This window comes from Vicugna pacos, chromosome 9 (genome assembly GCF_048564905.1).
Source record: "Vicugna pacos chromosome 9, VicPac4, whole genome shotgun sequence".
Lineage (NCBI taxonomy): Eukaryota > Metazoa > Chordata > Mammalia > Artiodactyla > Camelidae > Vicugna > Vicugna pacos.
In genome coordinates this window covers 405,013-424,666 of record NC_132995.1, presented here as the reverse complement: position 1 = coordinate 424,666, position 19,654 = coordinate 405,013, and the positions used below count along the sequence as shown (strand labels likewise).

At 50.8% G+C, this 19,654-nt stretch overlaps 1 protein-coding gene across 2 annotated transcripts; it reads right to left on the bottom strand.

Annotated features, from left to right (window-relative positions):
- Positions 1-135: 135 nt before the first annotated feature.
- On the bottom strand, positions 136-19,394 carry ZNF606 (zinc finger protein 606). Of its 2 annotated transcripts, none has more exons than XM_072966422.1 (7): positions 18,602-19,394; positions 17,470-17,629; positions 16,763-16,819; positions 16,181-16,269; positions 8,235-8,361; positions 7,949-8,047; positions 136-3,035 (listed from the first exon to the last, which is right to left on the bottom strand). In XM_072966422.1, exons 2-7 carry the CDS (start codon positions 17,498-17,500, stop codon positions 1,048-1,050), a joined length of 2,391 nt encoding a protein of 796 aa, XP_072822523.1. In that variant the 5' UTR covers positions 17,501-17,629; positions 18,602-19,394; the 3' UTR covers positions 136-1,047. The 2 variants fall into 2 exon arrangements, with proteins under 2 accessions (XP_072822523.1, XP_006218736.1); XM_006218674.4 differs by having other exon boundaries at positions 17,470-17,578.
- Positions 19,395-19,654: the final 260 nt, after the last annotated feature.

Genomic DNA, 19,654 nt, shown 5'->3' with positions numbered 1-19,654 from the left:
GGTTTCTCATCACCTCTGCCTCGGTTGCTCCATTTGCAAAGCTGGGATAGTGACAGTACCTATCTCAGAGAACTAAGGGGACCGAACAAGTTAATATTCGAAGAGCGTTTAAAACAAAGCCTAGCACACGGTAAGTGCTGTGTTTGTAAAACTTTAAAAAAATCTTAAATTAACTGGGTTAATTTATCCATGGGTCTCTCCAGTCCTTTTCCATATACACTTTCTGGATGTTATAGTAGATATTTATAAACAATTTTGTGTCCTTTTTATTCCTTCGTGTCACGGATACTGATGCAGTGTCCATAATCATAACTCACAGTGATTGCCTGAAACAAATGACAAACTACCTGTCCAGCAACGCAGGAGTGAGTCACAAACCGAGGACACTGACACAGTGAGCTACGAAGCACCACCTCCTGTTTCAACAGCATCAGTTTCATCCTTCTGGGCAATGACATTTCCATCATTAGTAATCTCATCCACTAAGCTTTTCTAAGGTTAATCTTGATCATCAGTAAACATCCCATTCAATATTATTTTTTCTTAAAGTCAGATTTAGTTTTCCATATTCTATTCGCTAAAGGGCACCCAGAACCTACCCCTTTTAAGAGGAAAATCTGTTTCCATAATGGCAAAACGTTATTGTGACGCTTCCATCCAATACCGCAGCCTGACACAAAACAGTGCATTTCTAGTTGAAACGCTCCCTAGGAGAAAGTTCCACCCTTAACAGCACGCTCTGACCCACAAGGGGCAGAGATCTCTCACTAGCCGGCGTCTCACTCCCTACGTCCGTGCTCCTCAGGCAGGACCTCCGGCAGGTCATGAGGGGAGTCTGGGGACTTGTTCTTTGCAACTGTTTGCTTCTAAGTCAGAATAAGGCCTGGTGGAAGGCCACTGCCTGTTCTTTTCATTCACACGTTTCTTCTACAAAGGAAACTTCTACTGATTAGTGAGGGGTCAAGTCTTACTGAAAACGCCCCTCTTGATTAGGCTTAGAGGGCTTCCCAACGTGTGGTCACATGTAAGTAAAAGGAGCATCTCGCATCAATTCAACGCACAGAGCTTCTCTTCACTGTGGTTCCTCTGGTGCTGCAGCAGGGCTGAGTGGCCGCTGAAGGCCTTCCCGCAGTCGCTGCAGATGAAGCGCTTCTCTCCGCTGTGCATTCTCTGGTGAATGATGAGCGAGGAGTTCTTACAGAAGGCTTTCTCGCAGTGGTTGCACTTGTAGGGCTTTTCTCCAGTGTGGTTCCTCAGGTGCACAATAAGGGAAGAGCTCTCGTTAAATGCTTTCCCACACTCGTTACACCTGTATGGCTTCTCTCCAGTATGAGTTCTCCGGTGCGCAATGAGATGAGAACTACAGTTAAAGGACCGTTCACACTGGGTACATTTGTAGGGCTTCTCGCCAGTGTGGATTCTCCGATGCGCGACAAGGTGACAGCTCTGGCTGAAGGACTTTCCACATTTGTTGCACTCATAGGGCTTTTCTCCAGTGTGAGTCCTCTGATGTCTCACGAGGTGAGCCATCTGGCTGCAGGATTTGCCGCATTTATTACATTCATAGGGCTTAATTCCAGAATGAATTATTTCATGTTTAGTGAGGGCTGAACGCTCTCTAAAGGCTTTGCCACATTCCTGACAGTTATAGGGCTTCTCTCCCGTGTGAGTTCTCTGGTGGGCAATAAGGTGGGAGCTCCAGCTGAAGGACTTCCCACACTCGGTACACTTGTATGGTTTTGCTCCAGAGTGAGTTCTCTCGTGTTTACTGAGGGCCGAGTAATCCCTAAAAGCTTTTTCACACTCGTCACATTTAAAGGGCTTCTCTCCGGTATGCATTCGCATATGGGCAATGAGGTGCGAGCTCCAGCTGAAAGACTTCCCACACTCGGTACACTCGAACGGCTTCTCTCCAGTGTGAGTTCTCTGGTGCCCGAGGAGATGGGAGTTCCAGTTGAAAGACTTTCCGCACTCGTTACACACGTAAGGTTTCTCCCCCGTATGAATTCTCTTGTGTACAATAAGATGAGAATTCCAGCTGAAGGCTTTTCCACATTTATTACATTCGTAGGGTTTTATTCCAGTGTGAGTCCGTTCATGTTTAGTAAGGGCCGAACGATTCCGAAAAACTTTTCCACATTTATCACATTCGTAGGGTTTCTCTCCAGTATGAGTTTTCTTATGTTGGATAAGGTAGGAGCTCCAGATGAAAGACGTCCCACACTCATTATATTCGTAGGGTTTCTCTGCAGTGTAAGTGCTTGTGTGCTGTGTAAGGAACGAGTCATACCCAAAGACTTTCTCCCATTCATTGTATTTATATGCTTTCTCAACAGTACCAATTTTCTGGTGTTCCATAAAGGATGAGAAGTAAAAGATATTCTCATATTCTTTGTAATCATACTGGTTTCCTCCAATATGAAGTCTTGGATGTTCACTGAATGATGGGCCCTGGTTGAAGATTTGATGGCATTCCTTATATTCATAGAGCTTTTCTCCTGTATGCATTCCCATATGGTCACCAAAATGCAGTATATGATTCAAAGATTTAACGGCATCCGTACACGTGAGATGGCTGTCTCCAGAGTGCAGCCCTGCAGGGTGAGCAGGCTGCATGGACTGGCAGAAGGCTCTGTCACACTCACTGTTTTCACAGGTAATCTTATCTGTGAACATTATGGCTGAGTTACATCTCCAACTTCCAGCATTTGTATCAGGCTTATAGAAATGTTCTACTTGAGAAACTTTCTGAGATGGAACAATGTTTAAGCTCTGGCTACACCCAGCCCCAAGTTCACAGAACTCAGAGCTTCTCTGAGACAGCACTTGCTTCTGCATGAAGACCGTCTGCCTCACAGCTGTGCTCCGGTTCATGTGACACATTCCTAACTGGTCCTTACATCCCAGAACTTCTAACCTGGAGAGCCAGGGGTCATCCCATATGTGTCTCTCCAGCTTCAGGCTATGGGACTGTTCCTCCTCAAAAATGCTCTGTGTCGGGATCAATGCTTTGCTTTCAAGATTTCTCATCCACTCTGAAATAAACAGAAAAAAACCCATGAGTGCATAGAGAAAGAACCTCTAAGAGCAAAATGGAAAAGGTAAGATTTATTGTCCATTTTACTGAGAAGGCAAGTGGGAACTTGTTTTCAAATAGACTTGCAACCCAGAGAAAGATTGTAATAGTGAGTAAAAAGTGAATCAAAGTGGTTACCAGACTACAGTGTGTGCTGAATATGAATAAAACCCATATAGGAGTATTTTCCCAGGAAAAGAGGACCAGAATAAGGGTGTGCAGGAAGGAGTTAACTCTGCACACCTGAGTTGCTCAAACTTTGCACATTGCTAAAAAGGCCTGTTTCATGGCTCCCTGGGCCAACTCCTAGGAACTGAGACCTTGGAATGTTCTAACTCATGTGAGTTTTGCATGCTTAAGGCCTTGAAGCACACTGAGCCAATTTCTCTAGACGGTCTGTACAAACAACGTCATTTACAAACACTTACTTTCCTTCCAGGGTTCTGCAGCCTCCGTGATTACAGTCAGTCATGTGTGCCTAAATGGCCAAGCCCCCAGGAAACACCTGGCTCCAAGGCTCAGGCACACTGCCCTAGTCGATGAGACGCCACACACACGGTCACAACTCCTTGCTGAAGGAACTAAGTGTGTCCTATGCAAAGGGACTGGGAAAGGACTGCGGAAAGCCTGCACTCGGTCCCCTCCGGACCTGCTCCCTGCACCTTCCCCTGGCTGATGCTGCCTTGTGTCCTTTCACAAAGGTCATAAACCATCATCTTGAGTATAATGTTTGAGTCCAGGGAGTCCCTCTAGTGAATCGCTGAACCTGGGGGTGGTCTGGAGGGTCCCAACACAATTACTACAATTCAGGTGAAAACTAAGAAATAACTGGCTTGAAAAAAAGAAAGATGTACAACCAGCCCCTCAGCAACTAACGTTTAAGTTACTCAAGTGTGCTAATTCATTTCTGTGCTATAAGGTCCTTACTGCTCCACTACTGTGACACCTGCCAGAAAAAGGAGGGGTTGGGCTAAGAGAAAGCATCACCAGCAGAAGCTTCGAGCTGTCACAGCATTTCCCACGCCACAGGCGGTGCCGTCAGTAACACAGAACTCATCAGCCCCAGGGCAGCCACCACAGGCTTTAAGGGCACCGCTACAGCGCTTCCCACACCAGCGCCACCTGCAGGCTGGGAGGACGCGGTGAGACAGACACACAAGGGCTGTCAGGCTGCAGCTCGTGGAAGCCCCCGCTCTGCCACTATCCTTAGAGGATCTTTCCCAGGATTACATGGAACGGAGAATCCAGCGAAAGGTCTGGCAAATCCATTACCTGGGAGCCACCTCTCATCACTGCTGAGTGTCGGCCCCTCAACAGTGGGAGGGGTCTGAATCAGTGCCCTCTCGCTGCTGTGACACATATCACACATGCAGTGCCTGATGAGCACACAAATTCACTGTCTTACAGGCTGGAGGTCAGAAGTCCTCGATGGCTTTTTACTGGGTTAAAATCAAGGTAGCTTTTTTCTGCAGGCACCAGGGGAGAATCCTCATTGATGCCTTTTCCAGCATTAGAAGTTGCCTGCATTCTTTGGCTTGTCGCTCCTCTCCCATCTTCAAAGACTATCATTCCAACCTCTGCTCCTGTCAGTTATACCTGCGCCTGATACTCCTGACTCACTCTCGTGAGGGCCTCACGATTACAATGAGCCCACCCATATAATCCAAGACAATCTCTCCATCTCAGGACCCAGGGTTTCATTCACATCTGAAAACCCCCTTTGCCACATAAGGCACCTTATGCACAAGTACAGGAAGCGGACATTTTTGGTGGGGGGTCGTTGTTCAGCCCAGCAGGACCTAGACCCTTGTCTTCTTTCTCCACGTTCTTCTTTCTTCACTATACACCACTGCCCCCTTTTTACTACCCAAATCCATTACAACAGGGATCCTTCTCTGCTGAAGAACTGGCATTTATTACCAATCCCAAACTTAGCCCGTAGATGTCAGGGAATGATTTTCACACAGCTTTTGAATTCTTCCAGTAGAAACTTTCAAAAATGGTACTTGACCAAGTCACTGACCAAATAAGCAATTCCTGTCCAGCTTTATACTCAGTACTCACAGCTAGAGTGTCTCCTCCACCTGTAACTTATAATCTATGCGATGAAAGAACAATCTGAACAGCTATGAACAGACTGTGGGGTTGCAGACGCTAAGTACGTGGGAGGTCGGAGGAGACCAGCACCGACAGAAACAATCAAGGCAGGTTTCACACGAGAGAAATGGCATGAGCTCAGTCTCCGAGCGTGGCTCTGGCACAGGCAGCCTGCTAGCGGGGCATGAGCAAAGGCCTGGGCGATGCGGCTGAAATGTGAGGGGGGCCTTCAGGAAGCCAGCTGAGAGAACTGTAGGAGCTAGTCAGGAAAAGAGAACAATAACAGAAAAAATTGGAAGATCTTGAAATCTCAGCTGAGTTATTTAAAAGGCAACTCAAGTCACTGTACGTTTTCTGGCAGAGCCCTCGTGATGGATGACTCCAGGGGCATAAATCCAGAGTTAACATCTGAGGTAGCTAGTAACAAATGGCAATGCAGTCATCAACCTGAGCTAGGATTTTATGGGGAAGCACGTGGCGGGGATGTTGGTGGAGGAAGAATGACACAGTGGGCACTTCAGAGGAAGGAAACCTCAGAAGACAGAAGAGAGACTCCTCCTCAGAGAGGAAAGGGCAGGAAGTCAGGGCAGCTTCCAAATGTCCGGCGCGCAGGGCTCACAGACGGCCAGCACCACGGACGCACATCTCAGGAGGACCTGGGGTTCCTGGTTCTGCTGGGATCAAGGAGGCAGCCGATCGGTGTGCAGGGCAGTACAAGTGTAACGATGGCAGCGGTGGAGCTGCAGGGCCCAGGATGGTTACAGAGACTGGCCAGCAAGATGGTGGGACAGTTAAAGCTACTGGAATTCACGAGTCCTTGGTGGGTGGTTTCAGATCTAAATGGGGGCAATGGGAAGACTCCACAAAAGCCCGTTTTGGTAGACTGGACGGGAAGACGTCCACCTTCAGGACTCGAGGAGGCCATGGCACACCGTCAAGTTAAAAGCAGCATGATGCAGAACAATGTGTTCTGTCCCACTTTTGGAAAGGTGAACAGTAACTACGCACACCTATGTGCCTGCAGCTGAATAAAGAAACTCTGGAAACAAACAACAGAAATCACTGAAAGTAACTAACCTGGGCAAAACCTCAGCGAAAATGGCAAAGTAAGGACCTCTGAAATCTCACCCTTCTGGAAAAGCAACCACAAAGCTGGCAAAAACTGACAGAATAAATTTCCTCAGAATTCTATAAATTAACAAAGCCTTGCAGCAACCCAGGGGGAGTTTATTCAAGGAAAACCGCTGAGTTCTGTGGTATTCTAACTCACCCTAAACCCATCTCTGACTCCCGAGCTCAGCAGCAGCAACCAGAAAACAGCAGCCCGCGTCTCTGGCGCGGCAGGAGCGGACAGAGTTGGAGCTTCCCCAAAGCCTGACCTGCTTGGTGGGTCCCCGGAAGACCCCAATCAAAAGGCTTGCTGGGAACTTGCACAGTCCTAAAAACACTTTTTTGTCAAACACTTACAGGCGCTACTGTCTGAGATGATGGAAGACAGTCGGAGCAAACAATGCACAAACCAAAACAGTGAAAGGAGAAGTGGAGGAGTGGGACGCCCAGAGGAGCTGTGAGAAGTTCTGCCCCGCTCCCGGCAATCTAGACGGCCACCTGCGTACACCACTCTCAAACTCCCAGAGCCAAAGAGAGAACCCTGGAAGCAGCAGGAGAAGCAAGTCATCGCACACCAGGGACCCTCACCGAGACCACCAGCCTCCTCCTCATCAGAGACCACGGTGGCCGGAGAGAAAAAAGTGTCAATCATCAATTACATATCTGGCAAAGTTATTCCTCAAAAATGGAGCGATCAAGACATTCCCAGATAAAGAAAACTCTGGTTTGCTGCTAGTAAACCTGCCCTACAAGAAATGCTGCAAGTTCTTTAGCTGAAATAAAAGGGCACTAGACAGTAACTTGCAATACAGACCACCAATACAGGTAACTACACAGGTAACACGGCAAGGCTGTGCAAAGGCATTTTTTGTTTGTTTCCTATCTGATTTAATACACAACTACAGAAAACAATCATTATAAACCTGTGTTAAGGGACACAAACGTACAATGTAATCTGTGACAATAATAGCACAAAAGGGGGAGGACTGAGCTACACAGAAGCAGTTTTTATACACTATCAAAATTAAACTAATAGTAATCCAAGCTAGATTGTTATAAATTAGGATGTTAATTACAATTCCCAGGACAATCACTAATAAAACAACCCAAAGATTTTTGTAAAAAGAAAGTGGCCACCTGTGTGTACGTGTGTGTGTGTGTGTGTGTGTGTGTGTGTGTCTGTAGGGGATAAAGATAATGTGGGCAAGAGGAGGGAGTACGGGTTTTTATCAGTTTACACATTTTATACAGCTTTGAGCTTTTTTAACCATGTGAATACAGTATCTATACAAAAAAAAACAGTTTTTGGTTTTGTTTTTTTTAAAGAACAGTCTGTGACTACAGGCTGTAAGTTTAACAACAAAAAATTAAAAAGCAGGTGAACGAGAAGAAGTCACCCAGGAGAAAGGGAGAGAAGACAGGATGAGAAGCACTGGAGCGGACGGGAGAGCGGGGGTGAGGAGGGAACCCTTACAGACAGTTACCCTGGTAGAAAGAGGGGCACCTTGCTCTGACTCAACGGCAGGAAAACAGTACGAGGGACACAGCTCCTCAGGAGTGGCTGCGGCCATCTCTGAGGCAGTGGCGTCCTCATGGTCTCACCCATGTCTCCAACAAGGAGGCCTGGAGGAAGGCTCCCCACTCCCACCTGGGGCCTGCTCTCACCTGGACAGGTGCGTTGAGGGGGATACACCCGCTCCATGGACCACGGCTCTTCTCCTTGCTCCAGCAGGGAGATGACCTCGGGCTTGGCGATCTGATTCCCTGCACGTGGAGGAAAAGCACGGACTTGTGTGGCCAGTAACCCTCCTGTCTGTTCCTCGTGAAAGACTTCACGACATGCCTTATTTCAACACCACCTCAGCCCTGTGAGGCTCCCGCGAGCTGTAAACACACAGCAGAAGGTACTGCAGGGCGGCAGCCTCGTTTACTTGTGCAGCGCCCGCCTTACCCACAGAGAGCAGGTGCCCATAGGTCTCCAGCATCACGTCACGGTACAGGGTCCTCTGAACGGGGTCCAGCTGCCCCCACTCCTCCTGGGTGAAGTCCACAGCCACATCCTTAAAGGTCACAGTTTCCTAAAAGACACACATGTTCCTCCTCAGCCTGGAGTCACCCCTTCCCGTGTTTTCTAGGGGTGGAATGAGGCTGATAGCCCTGGGGAGGGGACAGGACGTAGAGGAACTGTCTGCCCTGGAAGCGTTCCATATTCCTGGCCTGGCTCAGGTCTCACTGGGAGCCCTCGGGGCCCTGCATCTGGGATGTACACTTAGGGAATCAGGTATCTGGGCCCACAGTGATGACAGTAAAGATGAGCAGGTCTCTCCTAAGCGCCTTGCGCAATTCTGGTAACACTGGCGAGTGTGGGCAGGATTCCCACCAGGGCAAGCCCCCTGCTTCTCTGGAGCTGCAGACACTTGACAAGACCTGGACCAGAGTGGACACAGATAACGAGCCCTGGTCACAGGCCAGAGAACCTGGGGGATCGCGGGGATCACGGACCTGCAAGGGTGATCCGAACACTCAGAGCCTGTCTTCCCCGGCACAGCCGAGAAGTTTCCACTCCCAGATTGTCTCCAGCCGGAGAACTGGAGGTGGGTTGTGAGACAGGATTGCCTGTGCAGAGCAGCCCAAGTCAAGGAGAACCACTTGCAGTTGCTGTCAAAGCACTTTGAGTTTTTACAAGTTCAAACTGGTGCTTTTAGGAAAAGGAAAACCAGGAATACCCACAGAAAAACAAAGGGAGGTCTGATTTTTGCAGTGAATCCTAACCCTTACAGTCCTGTGAAGCAGTCAGCGTGAGCCCGGGGATCTGGGCATTTCCGAGGTGGGTGGGGTCGCGCCCTCCCTCGAGGTGCGGTGGCGGGTGAGCTACAGACCCCACGTCCCCTCCTCCTTTCTAGGGCCCCTCCTGGCCTGCGCGCGCACTCGGCGCCCCCTCCACGTCGGCGCAGGCCCACGGGACGAGCGCCCGCGCACCCCGCGCGCCTCGCCTCTGCCCGCCCCCCAGCCTACCGCCTCCCTTCCGGGCCCCCGCAGCCCGGCATCTCTGCGCCGTCCCCTCCGGTCCACACCGCTGGCTCTGCTCCAGCGAGTCCCCTACTCCAAAAACCACCGGGAACTGCGGGCCCCCACCTCCCGCGGGGAAGCCCTCCCCCGCCTCGGACTCCTTTACGCCCATTTCTTGGGTTCCCTCTCCCAGACCGGCCCGGGCCTCCGTTTCTGTGACGGCTGCTGCGTCTACGTTTTGGGGTAACGTAAACTTTTTACTTAAATGTAACACTCAACCGGTAGAGCAGTGCACCAGCTGGGAGAGGGCCCTGTTCCTGCCCCCGCGCTCCTCTCCAGCCACCTAACCTCCCTGGAGGGCGCCATCTACTCGGACGGCTCCAAACCCACACCCCAGCAGCTGTCAAGCTGGGGGACGGAGCCACACGTTCTCCTCCCAGCCCTCCCAAGACCCCGACGGACCCCCCACACACACACTTAAAAAGGAACAAAAGAACTACACCTAAGAAACTCACAAGGAATGAAATCATCAGAGATTCTGCAAACCTAAAAGAAAGTGCACACTGGCCACGAACATCGATGACTGTGAAACCACGGGTGAACGGCCGGCAGGGGAATTTACGATGGGGGGTCAGGCCGACAACACCAGCACCCAATAACCCGTCACAGCATCTTGCAGTGGGGCAACCAGACATCCCGCGCCCACTGGCATCACACAGTAGGAAGGACCCAGCACCACCCATCAAGCACGCACACCCAAAATACAAAGCCTGAATCTGCTGCAGCCCAACTGCCAGACAACAGGAGACGGAGGGATGGAGGAACATTCAATGACGCCACAGGGGCAAAAATCAGGGAAACCCTAAGACAGGCGACCTGCTTTCTCCAGCCTACGAAGCACACGCAACGTGTGGTCCTCCCTGGGGTCCTGATCTGAATGAACCAACTGCAAAAGACACTGGGGACAAGTGGGGAAAACCGAACGTGGGCTGGGTATTAATTAGGTGACACTAAGGAACCGCTGTTAACTTTGCTGGGTGTGATGAAAGCATTGTTTATCTTCTAAAAGGTATGTATGTCTCAGATACACACACAGAACTGTTTATGGGTAGAATGATACAGTATCTGAGGTTTGCTTTAAAATACTCGTTTTTTTTTTTATAAAAATAAAAAGGTTGTGCCAGAATAGATGAAAAGGCAGAAAGCTGAAAGGTGACAGTTGCTAAGGCTGGTGAATACGGGTGCCTGTGGTCAGCTGACTAACGGTCCTGCCAAAGACGTCCCCGTCCTAGTCACTGCTACTTTAATCTAACAAAAGAGATCATGTTGCAGAGAAGTGGTTCCACTAAGGACGCTGAGATGGGGAGATGATCCTGGATGACCCGGTGGGCTCAATGTAATTACAAGGGTCTGGACTAGTGACAGGCAGGAGGGCCTGCATCAGAGAAAACGACAGGGTGGAAGCAGAGGTCAGCGTGATGCACAATGAAGGTGGAGGGGCCATGAGCCAGGAAATGCAGGCACCTCTAGGAGCCAGCGAAGCAAGGAGGCAGATTCTCCCTGAGCCTCCAGAAGGAACACAGCCCTGTGGCCCATTCTAGACTCAGCTCCAGAACTAGGGAATAAATTCATGCTGCTCTAAGCCATTAAGTTTGTGGTAATCTGTTATAGCAGCAACAGGAAGCTAATGTAGGGTTTAAATATCTAAAGTTTTTTAAGAAAGTAAAAGACACTGCACCAATGAAGAGACGAGGCTGCTGGCATGTAGCAGTCTGCACACTCCTGCAGGACAGGGGGCAGGTGGCAGCACGGCCGACCAAAGCAGCAGAGCAGAGGCCCCAGCCGCACGTTAGACGGGGTTGCAGGGGGAGGACCAGGAGAGGCTCTGGGCTCTGAGCTAAAATGAAGGCAGAGTGAGAGTCAGGTCTACACTCAGGCGGGCTTTACCAGCTGCCCCACCTCCCTGCCAGCCATTCCACCCTGTGGGCAAAACTCCCCGGACCCTCTGAGACTCAAGAGTGTGGGAGGGTCTCGCTGCCCAGGTGAGTGACCACCCCTGAGCTGAGCCCTCTTCAGCCCAACACAGGGAGAAGAGTGAGGTCTCTGCCTGACAGCCAGCTGTGCACCCACAAAACTGGAAGCAGAACCGACCCGGTGATCTCGGCCCACCCAGGCCCATGGGGTTTAGAGTGAGACTTGTCAGGAGACAGACGCAGATAGACAGACGCAGGGAGGGAGGGGGCAAACTGCTAAGGCAGCAGATCAGCTCAGCCGCACCAAGCACAACTGTCAGACAGCCTCACAGCTCTTCTCTGGGAAGCATGGACGGACCAGAGGGCCCTGCGCACACAGGGACACCTGCTGCCCAGCTGGAGACCGAACGTGGCGGCCAAGAGAGAATGCAGGCAGCGGTCACATCCAACTTTCAATGAGCTGTAATTCTAATTCCTGGATTGGAGTCTCCGTATAAAGCAGGACAGGACATGAGAGGCTCAGAACACAGGAAAGAATTCACAGAATATGAAGAAGACACAGTAATCAGGTCAGGAGGCCATACAACAGCTGACCTCATAAAAATACAAAAGACAAGGACGGGAGGGAATTTTTTAAAAAATACAGGACTTCTTTTAAAGACACAAAACACCAGCCATAAACAGGTATTTCTGACAAAAATTCACCAAAAAACACCTCTCTGATAAGACACCAAAGTGAGGACAAGCTATAGATTAGAAGACAACCCATACAGACAATCCAAAGGCAGGATCCAGAAAGCATGAAATGCCCCTTTAACAGGACGTCAGAGTCTACAGAAACCTAGGGATGGGGAGGCACACAGAGAGAAGGAAACACAGATGGGCAGTAACTACATACAAAGGTATTCAACCTCACTGGCCATCAAGGAAATACAAATTAAAATAAAACTTTTTCAGTCTTGAGGTAAGCAAAAATTAGAACACCCAATACTGTCAAGTGTCAGCAGAAACGTGGGGAAACAGGCGCCTCCTCCCAGAGTGTGAGACTGAGAAGGGCTTTACCTCTTCAGAGCCACGCGGCCGCACTGGTCATACTGAACACACACACGCCCCCTGAAACTCAGCAGAAATCTGCTTCTGGGGCACGTGCACGTGTGCACACAGAACTCCAAGAATGTCCTACCGGCCGTCTGCAACGGGAAAAACGGTGGAGGGAGGGAGGACTGTAAGCCTGTCCACAGAAGAAATGAACCAAGCCCACTTCTCTGATGGGACAAAAGAAATGTGCTTGACCTTTACCTTCACATGGATGGGCCTCAAACCTGCCCGAGCGAGCAGAGAGGTGTAGGAAAGCTCCATGTAGGAAAAGCATCGTCTAAAAAGAAGAGGTTATTCAACTCGCAACGCCTACGTGATTTACTGCCTACGCGTGTGAAAATGGACCAGCTGTGCGCGCCATCTTGGGGGGTCACCCTGAGGAGGGTGGGGAGAGAATGTGACTGGGGACTAAAAAGGAAAGCAAAGCAGACGTGGCAGACACTGAGCACTGTTCATTTGGAGTGATGGGGATGTTTAATCAATTCTTGTACTTTTCTGCAATTATGGGATTTGTCAAAATAAAAATTTTAAAAAGATTTCCAGAATTGAGATGTCACCAAAAACTGAAGGGCCCACGGACTGCCAAACAGCAAGAAAAAAGACTCCCAGAGGAACACGCCCTCTGCTGGGGCCCACAAGTCATGGAGGCCTTAGGGATACAGAGGAGAACGCAAAACTGAGGCTGGTGAGGAACAGGAGAGATGGCAGAAGACAGGCTGTGGAGACAAGAGGTGGGGCTGGGAGACGAGATGCTGGTATCACCGCGACCTAATGCTCAGGGCAAGGTGGCAGGACTGAGGGCCCAGTCTGGGGTACCAGTGAGCCCTTCCATTTCCCCTGTAACCCCCTCACCTGAACTCCCACTTTCCAAACATCTGCTATGAGTTGCAAAGATGTTTCACCCACATTCTTGTAAACATTTTTAGATGTACCACTTCATACACACGTATGAACATTTGCCCAGGCATTCTAAAGCACTTTATGAGCAATCCGCTGGCACACAGGAGGGCTTAACGGAGGGTACAGGGGTGCCGAGCTGGGTCTTGGCTGCTTGCTGACAAGGTATCATCTGCCTCCTCCTGCGTTACCTGAATTCTCTGACAATTTTCCCCTTCATGGAACCTGGGTACATTCAGATGGACTCTGGCATCTCCAGAATTTCCTTATTTATTAAGGTTTTAGGGCAAACTGCAGAGAAGAACAACATAACTAGACCGTGCTCATCGTAGAGACAATCAAGGATGGGGGCAGAGTGTTCAACTACTGGTGTTTTCTGTGAACGTTTACTGTGTACAAATCTTTGGTGGTTAGAGGGGCTTGAGTTTTCACATTTGGGGAGGCTGTTTACACGGGCTGGGATATTATTATTCCCCCATTCATCAACATAATGGGACCTGTGCTCCAACTAGCTGAAACTTCACCATCCAACCTGCTTCTATGATCAGACTGTTCAGATAACAAGGGATGACAGCATTTGACGTTTTCACCAGGTGAATGCTTTATTTCAATGCTTAATTCGGAGGGGACAATAGAGGGATAAGGGGCACTCACTTGTGTTCCTGAAGACCCCACTTAATACAAAACTCACATACTCAACTCTTTTGAGTTTCCAGGGAGAGATCCAAAGTGAGTGCGGGGATGGGGCCAGGAACATGTGCTTAGAAATCACAACTCTTCAGACACTGCAGGGCGGTGTTATTTTAATTCTTCATTTTTATTCTCTTGCCATTTCTTGGCTAGTAATTCTCAGAAACCCCCACATAAACTGACAGCAGAGTACAGCACAGTGGTTTTCAGAACTTCTTCATGTCAGTTCACTACAGCTAACTTCTGATCCCCAGCGACTGATCAGGGCCCATCCTTCAGCCTAGTCTAGCTTCCCTATTAACTGTTACAGAATCTAAAACCAATTGCACACTGTAACAGCAGCTAACACCACAGCTGCCCAGGTTCTTACGCCAGACAGCCACCTCCCTGCATCCTGAGGTTCAGGCCTTTCTGTCTCCCTGAGACAGCAGCGCTGCCATGGGGGGGTGGCAGTTACTACGATGGACTTCACCAGTCAGCTTTCAAACTGTGGGAGGTGTCCTTTTATTTTTTAATTTAGTAGGAGGCATAAAGTTGAACAGAGATGTTAATATTTTTATATCACAGTATCTCACATGTGCATGATTCATTGTTTTAACTTAGAAACAAAAACCCTAAATATAGTAATGAAACTATTCTTTGTCTTTCATAGCAGAGAATCATTACAGACTATGTAAATTTGATGAATTAGGATAAAAATCCCTAATTTAAAAATAGCCCTAAGAAACTGAAGAAGTTAAAAATGCCTACTTCTGAGCCATGGAAAGAAAAAAAATAACAGGATAAAACATAGATGAGCCTTGAAAACTTGCTACAGTGACAGACGACAGACACCAGAGGCCATGTATTGTCTGATTCCCTTTATATGAAATGTCGAGAAAGAAAGCAGATTAGTGGTTGCCGGGGGCTAGGGGCTGAGGAAACGGGGGTAACTACTAATGGGTATGGGGCTTCTTTTTGGCTTGATGAAAATGTTCTAGAATTAAATACTGGTGATGGCTGCACAGCTCTGTGAATATACTGAAAGTCACCCAACTATATGCTTTAAAAGGTTGAACTTTATGGTATCTGAATAATATTTTAATACAGCTGCTACAAAAAATGTTTTTTTCTAAGTGGCTGCCTCTAGCAGGGGGTGTGGCAGGAGGGAGGAGGGAGACGACACCTCTCCAACACCATTAGCTCTGCTGCCCTACTTCTTTCTGGAGCCACTGTCGTGGCCTTACAGTCACAAAGTCCTGCCTTGACTGACTCCCTCATACCTCACATCTTGCTTCCGGGTGCTGGTCAGACTGAAGCCTGAATCTGCTTCCCACCGCCCTCTTCTTTCCACTCCCCTGCCAGGGACATCTTTCCAGCCCCATTCCAGACCCTGATGTCTCCTGCTCCTGAGACTTCTGAGGCTCTTTATTACCACCAGGATGGTGCCCTTGCTCTGCAGCAGGCATTCAGGACATGGCTGAGTCAGGCCTGGCCTCCTTGGCCTAAAATCTCACTCCAGTCAGCCGTCACACAGATGCTGGCCATGCAGTGTGTCCCTGTGGTGCCGCAGGAACCAATTTCCTGCTCGCCAGGCTGGTGTGTCCCCGCTACCTCCCTGCTCAGGAGTGTCCCGTCTCCCAGGCGCCTCCCTCTGCACAGCAGAGGGGCCCCAGCTGTTCGGGCACACAACCTCCATACAGACCTGCCCACCTCCCAGGGCACCAGGTGTCCTCGCTACTTCCAGGCTCAGCGCCTAAGCATCTCTGGCTCTTTGGAGCCTGACCACGTGTGTAGCACCAGGCAGCTCGTGAAGCCTCAGGAGCCGACTGACCAACCCTGCAGAGGGGCCTGGGAGCTCCTTGGGATGGGGGTACCCACCCCCGGCAAGCACAGAGCTTAATGGACAGCATCCCTGCATCAACCTGCATCCGGCACTGAATACGTGTGCGAAGGTGGGAGAGGAGGGGCTGCTAGCCAAAGGGGGTGTCCCTTACCTACCAAACAGCCCACAGCACAGCTGGGGCTCAGGACTCTGAACAGGCTGGTTGACAATAAGGCTCCCAGTCACGGAAAACTGAATTCCCCCTATCCACGCTCAAGAATCAATCAACTTCTGGCTGATTCCTTCTCTACCTAAACCCTAGCCATGGTAAACTGAGGAACCATGTTGACTGGGATGGCCGGGGATACCCTGAACACCTTAGGGAACAGGGTAACCCCTCAGGAAAAAGCAGAAGCCCCATCTCACCTGGGCCTGGGCTGTCGGGAGCCCGGGGGCCCTCCTCCTCTCCTCAGGGGTCTCCTCCATGCGCCAGGCAGCATCCTGAGGACACAGAGCTGGGGGAGGAAAGTGAAGTCACAGAGGCAGCTCTCCCTGCTGAAGTGTGCCCACAGAAGTCCTACCTCTGGTCCTGGCCCACCCCTTCGGGCAAGGGAAAAGACCCACCTCCTCATGGTACAGATGAAGGACATGCGGCCAGAGAAGTTAAAGAATGTGACTCATCACAGAAACCATGGACCATCCCCCTCTGCTCCAAGGCACTGTCTCAGAGAAGCAGTGTCTGTTTACAGCCTTTCTGGGCCTGGGCCCTAAATGGCCACACATTCATTCTCATACATCCTGTCCTGGAAATGTCACCACTCTGAAATCCCTCGTGGAATCTTCTGATCCTTTCCTGCTTCAGCTCTGCACAGAGACAGATCTGGACCACCATCCCTGTCCTAAGACCTGGCTCCCCGGCTCTGAGCCCCAGTAATGGCAGGTTACTGCTAGGAGAGGCCATGATATGGCAGCCAACGTGGCTGATGAGGATATGGGTTCTGGACTCACCCCAGGAGGCCCACGGGTCAACAGCCGCCATCCCCCAGGACTGGTCTGTAAGGAAACCTGCACCAGAGGATCAGGTTAGGACAAAGAAAAGAAAGAATTGTGATATCAATCCTAGTGACTGAAGGCAACAAAACAGAAGAGGAGACCTGTCTCACTAATGGGCGTAACAGAATTCCATAAACAGAGCCCAGGGACATGTGAAAAAAAATCCAACATAAGCTAAATTTATAGTGGAAATGCACAGGTGGGTCACTTGCAGGAAATTTATTGATATGATAGAATAGATCCCTTTATGGCTGGAAAAGTAGCTGATAAAATTAACATCACCTAATTTTGAAAAATATGTTCTTAAATTATAAACCAATGCTATATAAATAATAAACAATAATAAAAGTAAAAAAAATAAAAATAGTAGAGAATTTTTAGTTGTAGGTATGACTGTCTTCCAAAAAATCCCACAAATCACCAGAAAAATCTCTTAGAATAAGATGTCTCAGGAAATGACTATAAAATACACAAAAATTACACTGTCTTTTATACGAACAGCCAATTTTTTTTTAAATCTCACTCAGTTCTAATTCTGTACCAAGTCAGAGAGATCCCTTCCAATCCCCAAAAGCCCTCAGCCCAACCTCCCTCCAGCTCTGACCCCTGGCTACAGCAGGGCATTGCTGGGGAGGCCCAGAAGAAATAGGATTTAGACTCACCCCAGGAGGCCCAAGGGTTGATGGCAGCCATCCTGCCGGATTAATCTACCAGGCGCTTGCCCAGGAGCAGTGGATCTGGGTGATTACAGAAAGCAGCTCCAATACCCACCTAGTCACAAAAGTGGAAAAAGACAAAAGTGGTTCTTTCTCATAGACGATCCTGTGGGAATAAAGCGAACACAACTACAGAAGCAACAAAAGACTCTTAGAGAGCATTGTAAGAAAATAGAATTTACGTGTCAAAACATAACAGAATTCCTGAAAAGAAATGAAGGGTGACTTGAATAAGCTGAAAAAGGGAACAGTCCAGGAGGAGACACTAGAAATTTGTCTCTGGTTCCCAAGAGAGGTAACTTTCTGTTGACTTAACAAAAATTAACGTAAAATTTACCTACAACCTTCGTATGTAAATGGTTGCCTGGTGCTGAGAGGGAGAGAGGAACGGGAAGTGGCCGCTTAATAGGTTCACGGTTGGGTTTTTGTTTTGTTTTGTTTTGTTTTTGCGAGGGGGCGATGAAAATGTTCTGGAGTTATATAGTGGTGAAGACCGCATAACGTTCTTAACGTACAACAAAACCACTGATTTGTACGCTAATATGGTTAATTTCATGTTACATAAATCTTAGCTTAAAAACAAACAAACAAAAAAAACACCTGAAAGACCTGCCAGGCCCAAGCCTCTTTCTCCTGGTGCAGAGGCCATCGGAAAGCCGAATTTGGAGCCCAGACCCCGTCCCCCTCCCATTCCCCAGGTTCTAGGTCTTTGTGCAACCTCTGAGTCTACCAACGCCAACTGGCAGGGCTTCGCGACTTCCTGGGAGCGTCTACAAAGCACTGGGACACCCACTGGGCTCCGGGAGACCCGAGATCTGCGCCCAAACGCCGAGAAGGAACACTGAGTATTCTGCACCGCTGTCTGCAACTGGACAAAGTCCTCCGGCGCGGCACGTCTGCAGGCGCCCCGGGCTAGCCCCAGCCCACTTCTGACTTCCCTCCGGGCCAGAGGAGGACGGGCTCGCAGGAGAAATGGAAAGGTGGATTCCCGGAGCGGCCTCGGAGGCGTCCTCACCTCAAGCCTCCCGGCCTCCCGCCCCAGATTTCCCCCGCGCCCCGGCTCGGAAGTGATGCTCACCGCCCGTCCTGCGAGCCACCGGCCTCCCACCTCGCGGGCCGGCGCCGCCGCTCTTCGAGGACGACTGAGCAAGCTCGCGCGCGCTTCACGGGGGGCGCTCGGCCCGGCCCGGCCCGGCCGTGCGCTCGCGGTTCCCGCCCGGGGGACAAAAGCCCGACAAGCAGGGTTCACCGGGGCCCGCCTAGCTGGTCCGGCGCGGCCTCCAGACCGAAGGCGGGCCGAGGACCCGCCCTGGCGCCGCGCCCGCCGCGAGCGCAGGCGCCGCCTCTCCCGGCCGGCTGTCCCGACCCTCCCGGCCGGCGGCAGCGGCGGCAGCCAGACCGTCCGGGCGACCGCCTCACCCCGGCCGCGGACAATGGCGGCCGCTCCCCCGGCGTCGGCCGGGGCGCGCCGCGCGGGCTGCTGGGAGTGGTAGTTCCAGCAGCGCGCTTCCGGCTGGGCCGAAAGTGCCTCCACGGTAAGTTGCTGGGGCTGCGCCGCCTCCAAGGCGCCCTCCGACGCGTTGACCCGGGTCGCCGTGCTCGAAGCCGCGGCAGGGCGGGCGGCTCTGTCCCAGCCGCGGACCGCGATCCCCCGCCGCCGCTGGCCGACGCGGGGCGCCTGGGTGATCGCGGCTCGCGAGCATCAGCCCGCCGTCCGTAAGATGGCGGCTCGCGTCGCCGCGCTGAGCAGGAGGAGCGAGGTGGAGTCCGAGCGCTCTCCGTCGCTTAACAGTTGCGAGATTGTAAGGAAGTGGCTGTTACGATGCCCCGTTTTCGGATGAGGAGCCTGACTGAGCTTCCCCTCACGTATGAAGCCACGTGGCTTGTTACCGAGTCGAACTGCGTCCTGGACCGAGGCCTCGCTCCCACCGCTGCCCAGGCCCTGGCTTCCCGCGCCCCCGCCGCCTTCTCCTTGCTCCGTGCTCGCCGTGCCCGTTCACTTCACCTTAGTTTCGACTGTCAGCTGAGGGAACAGCACGGTGGTCAGAGAGCGTCCGACTGCAGGGAGCCGTCACGGCTGCGGCCCTGAGCGAGGTGGGCCGAGCGGAGCTGGGCTCTCCGGCTTCGTAGA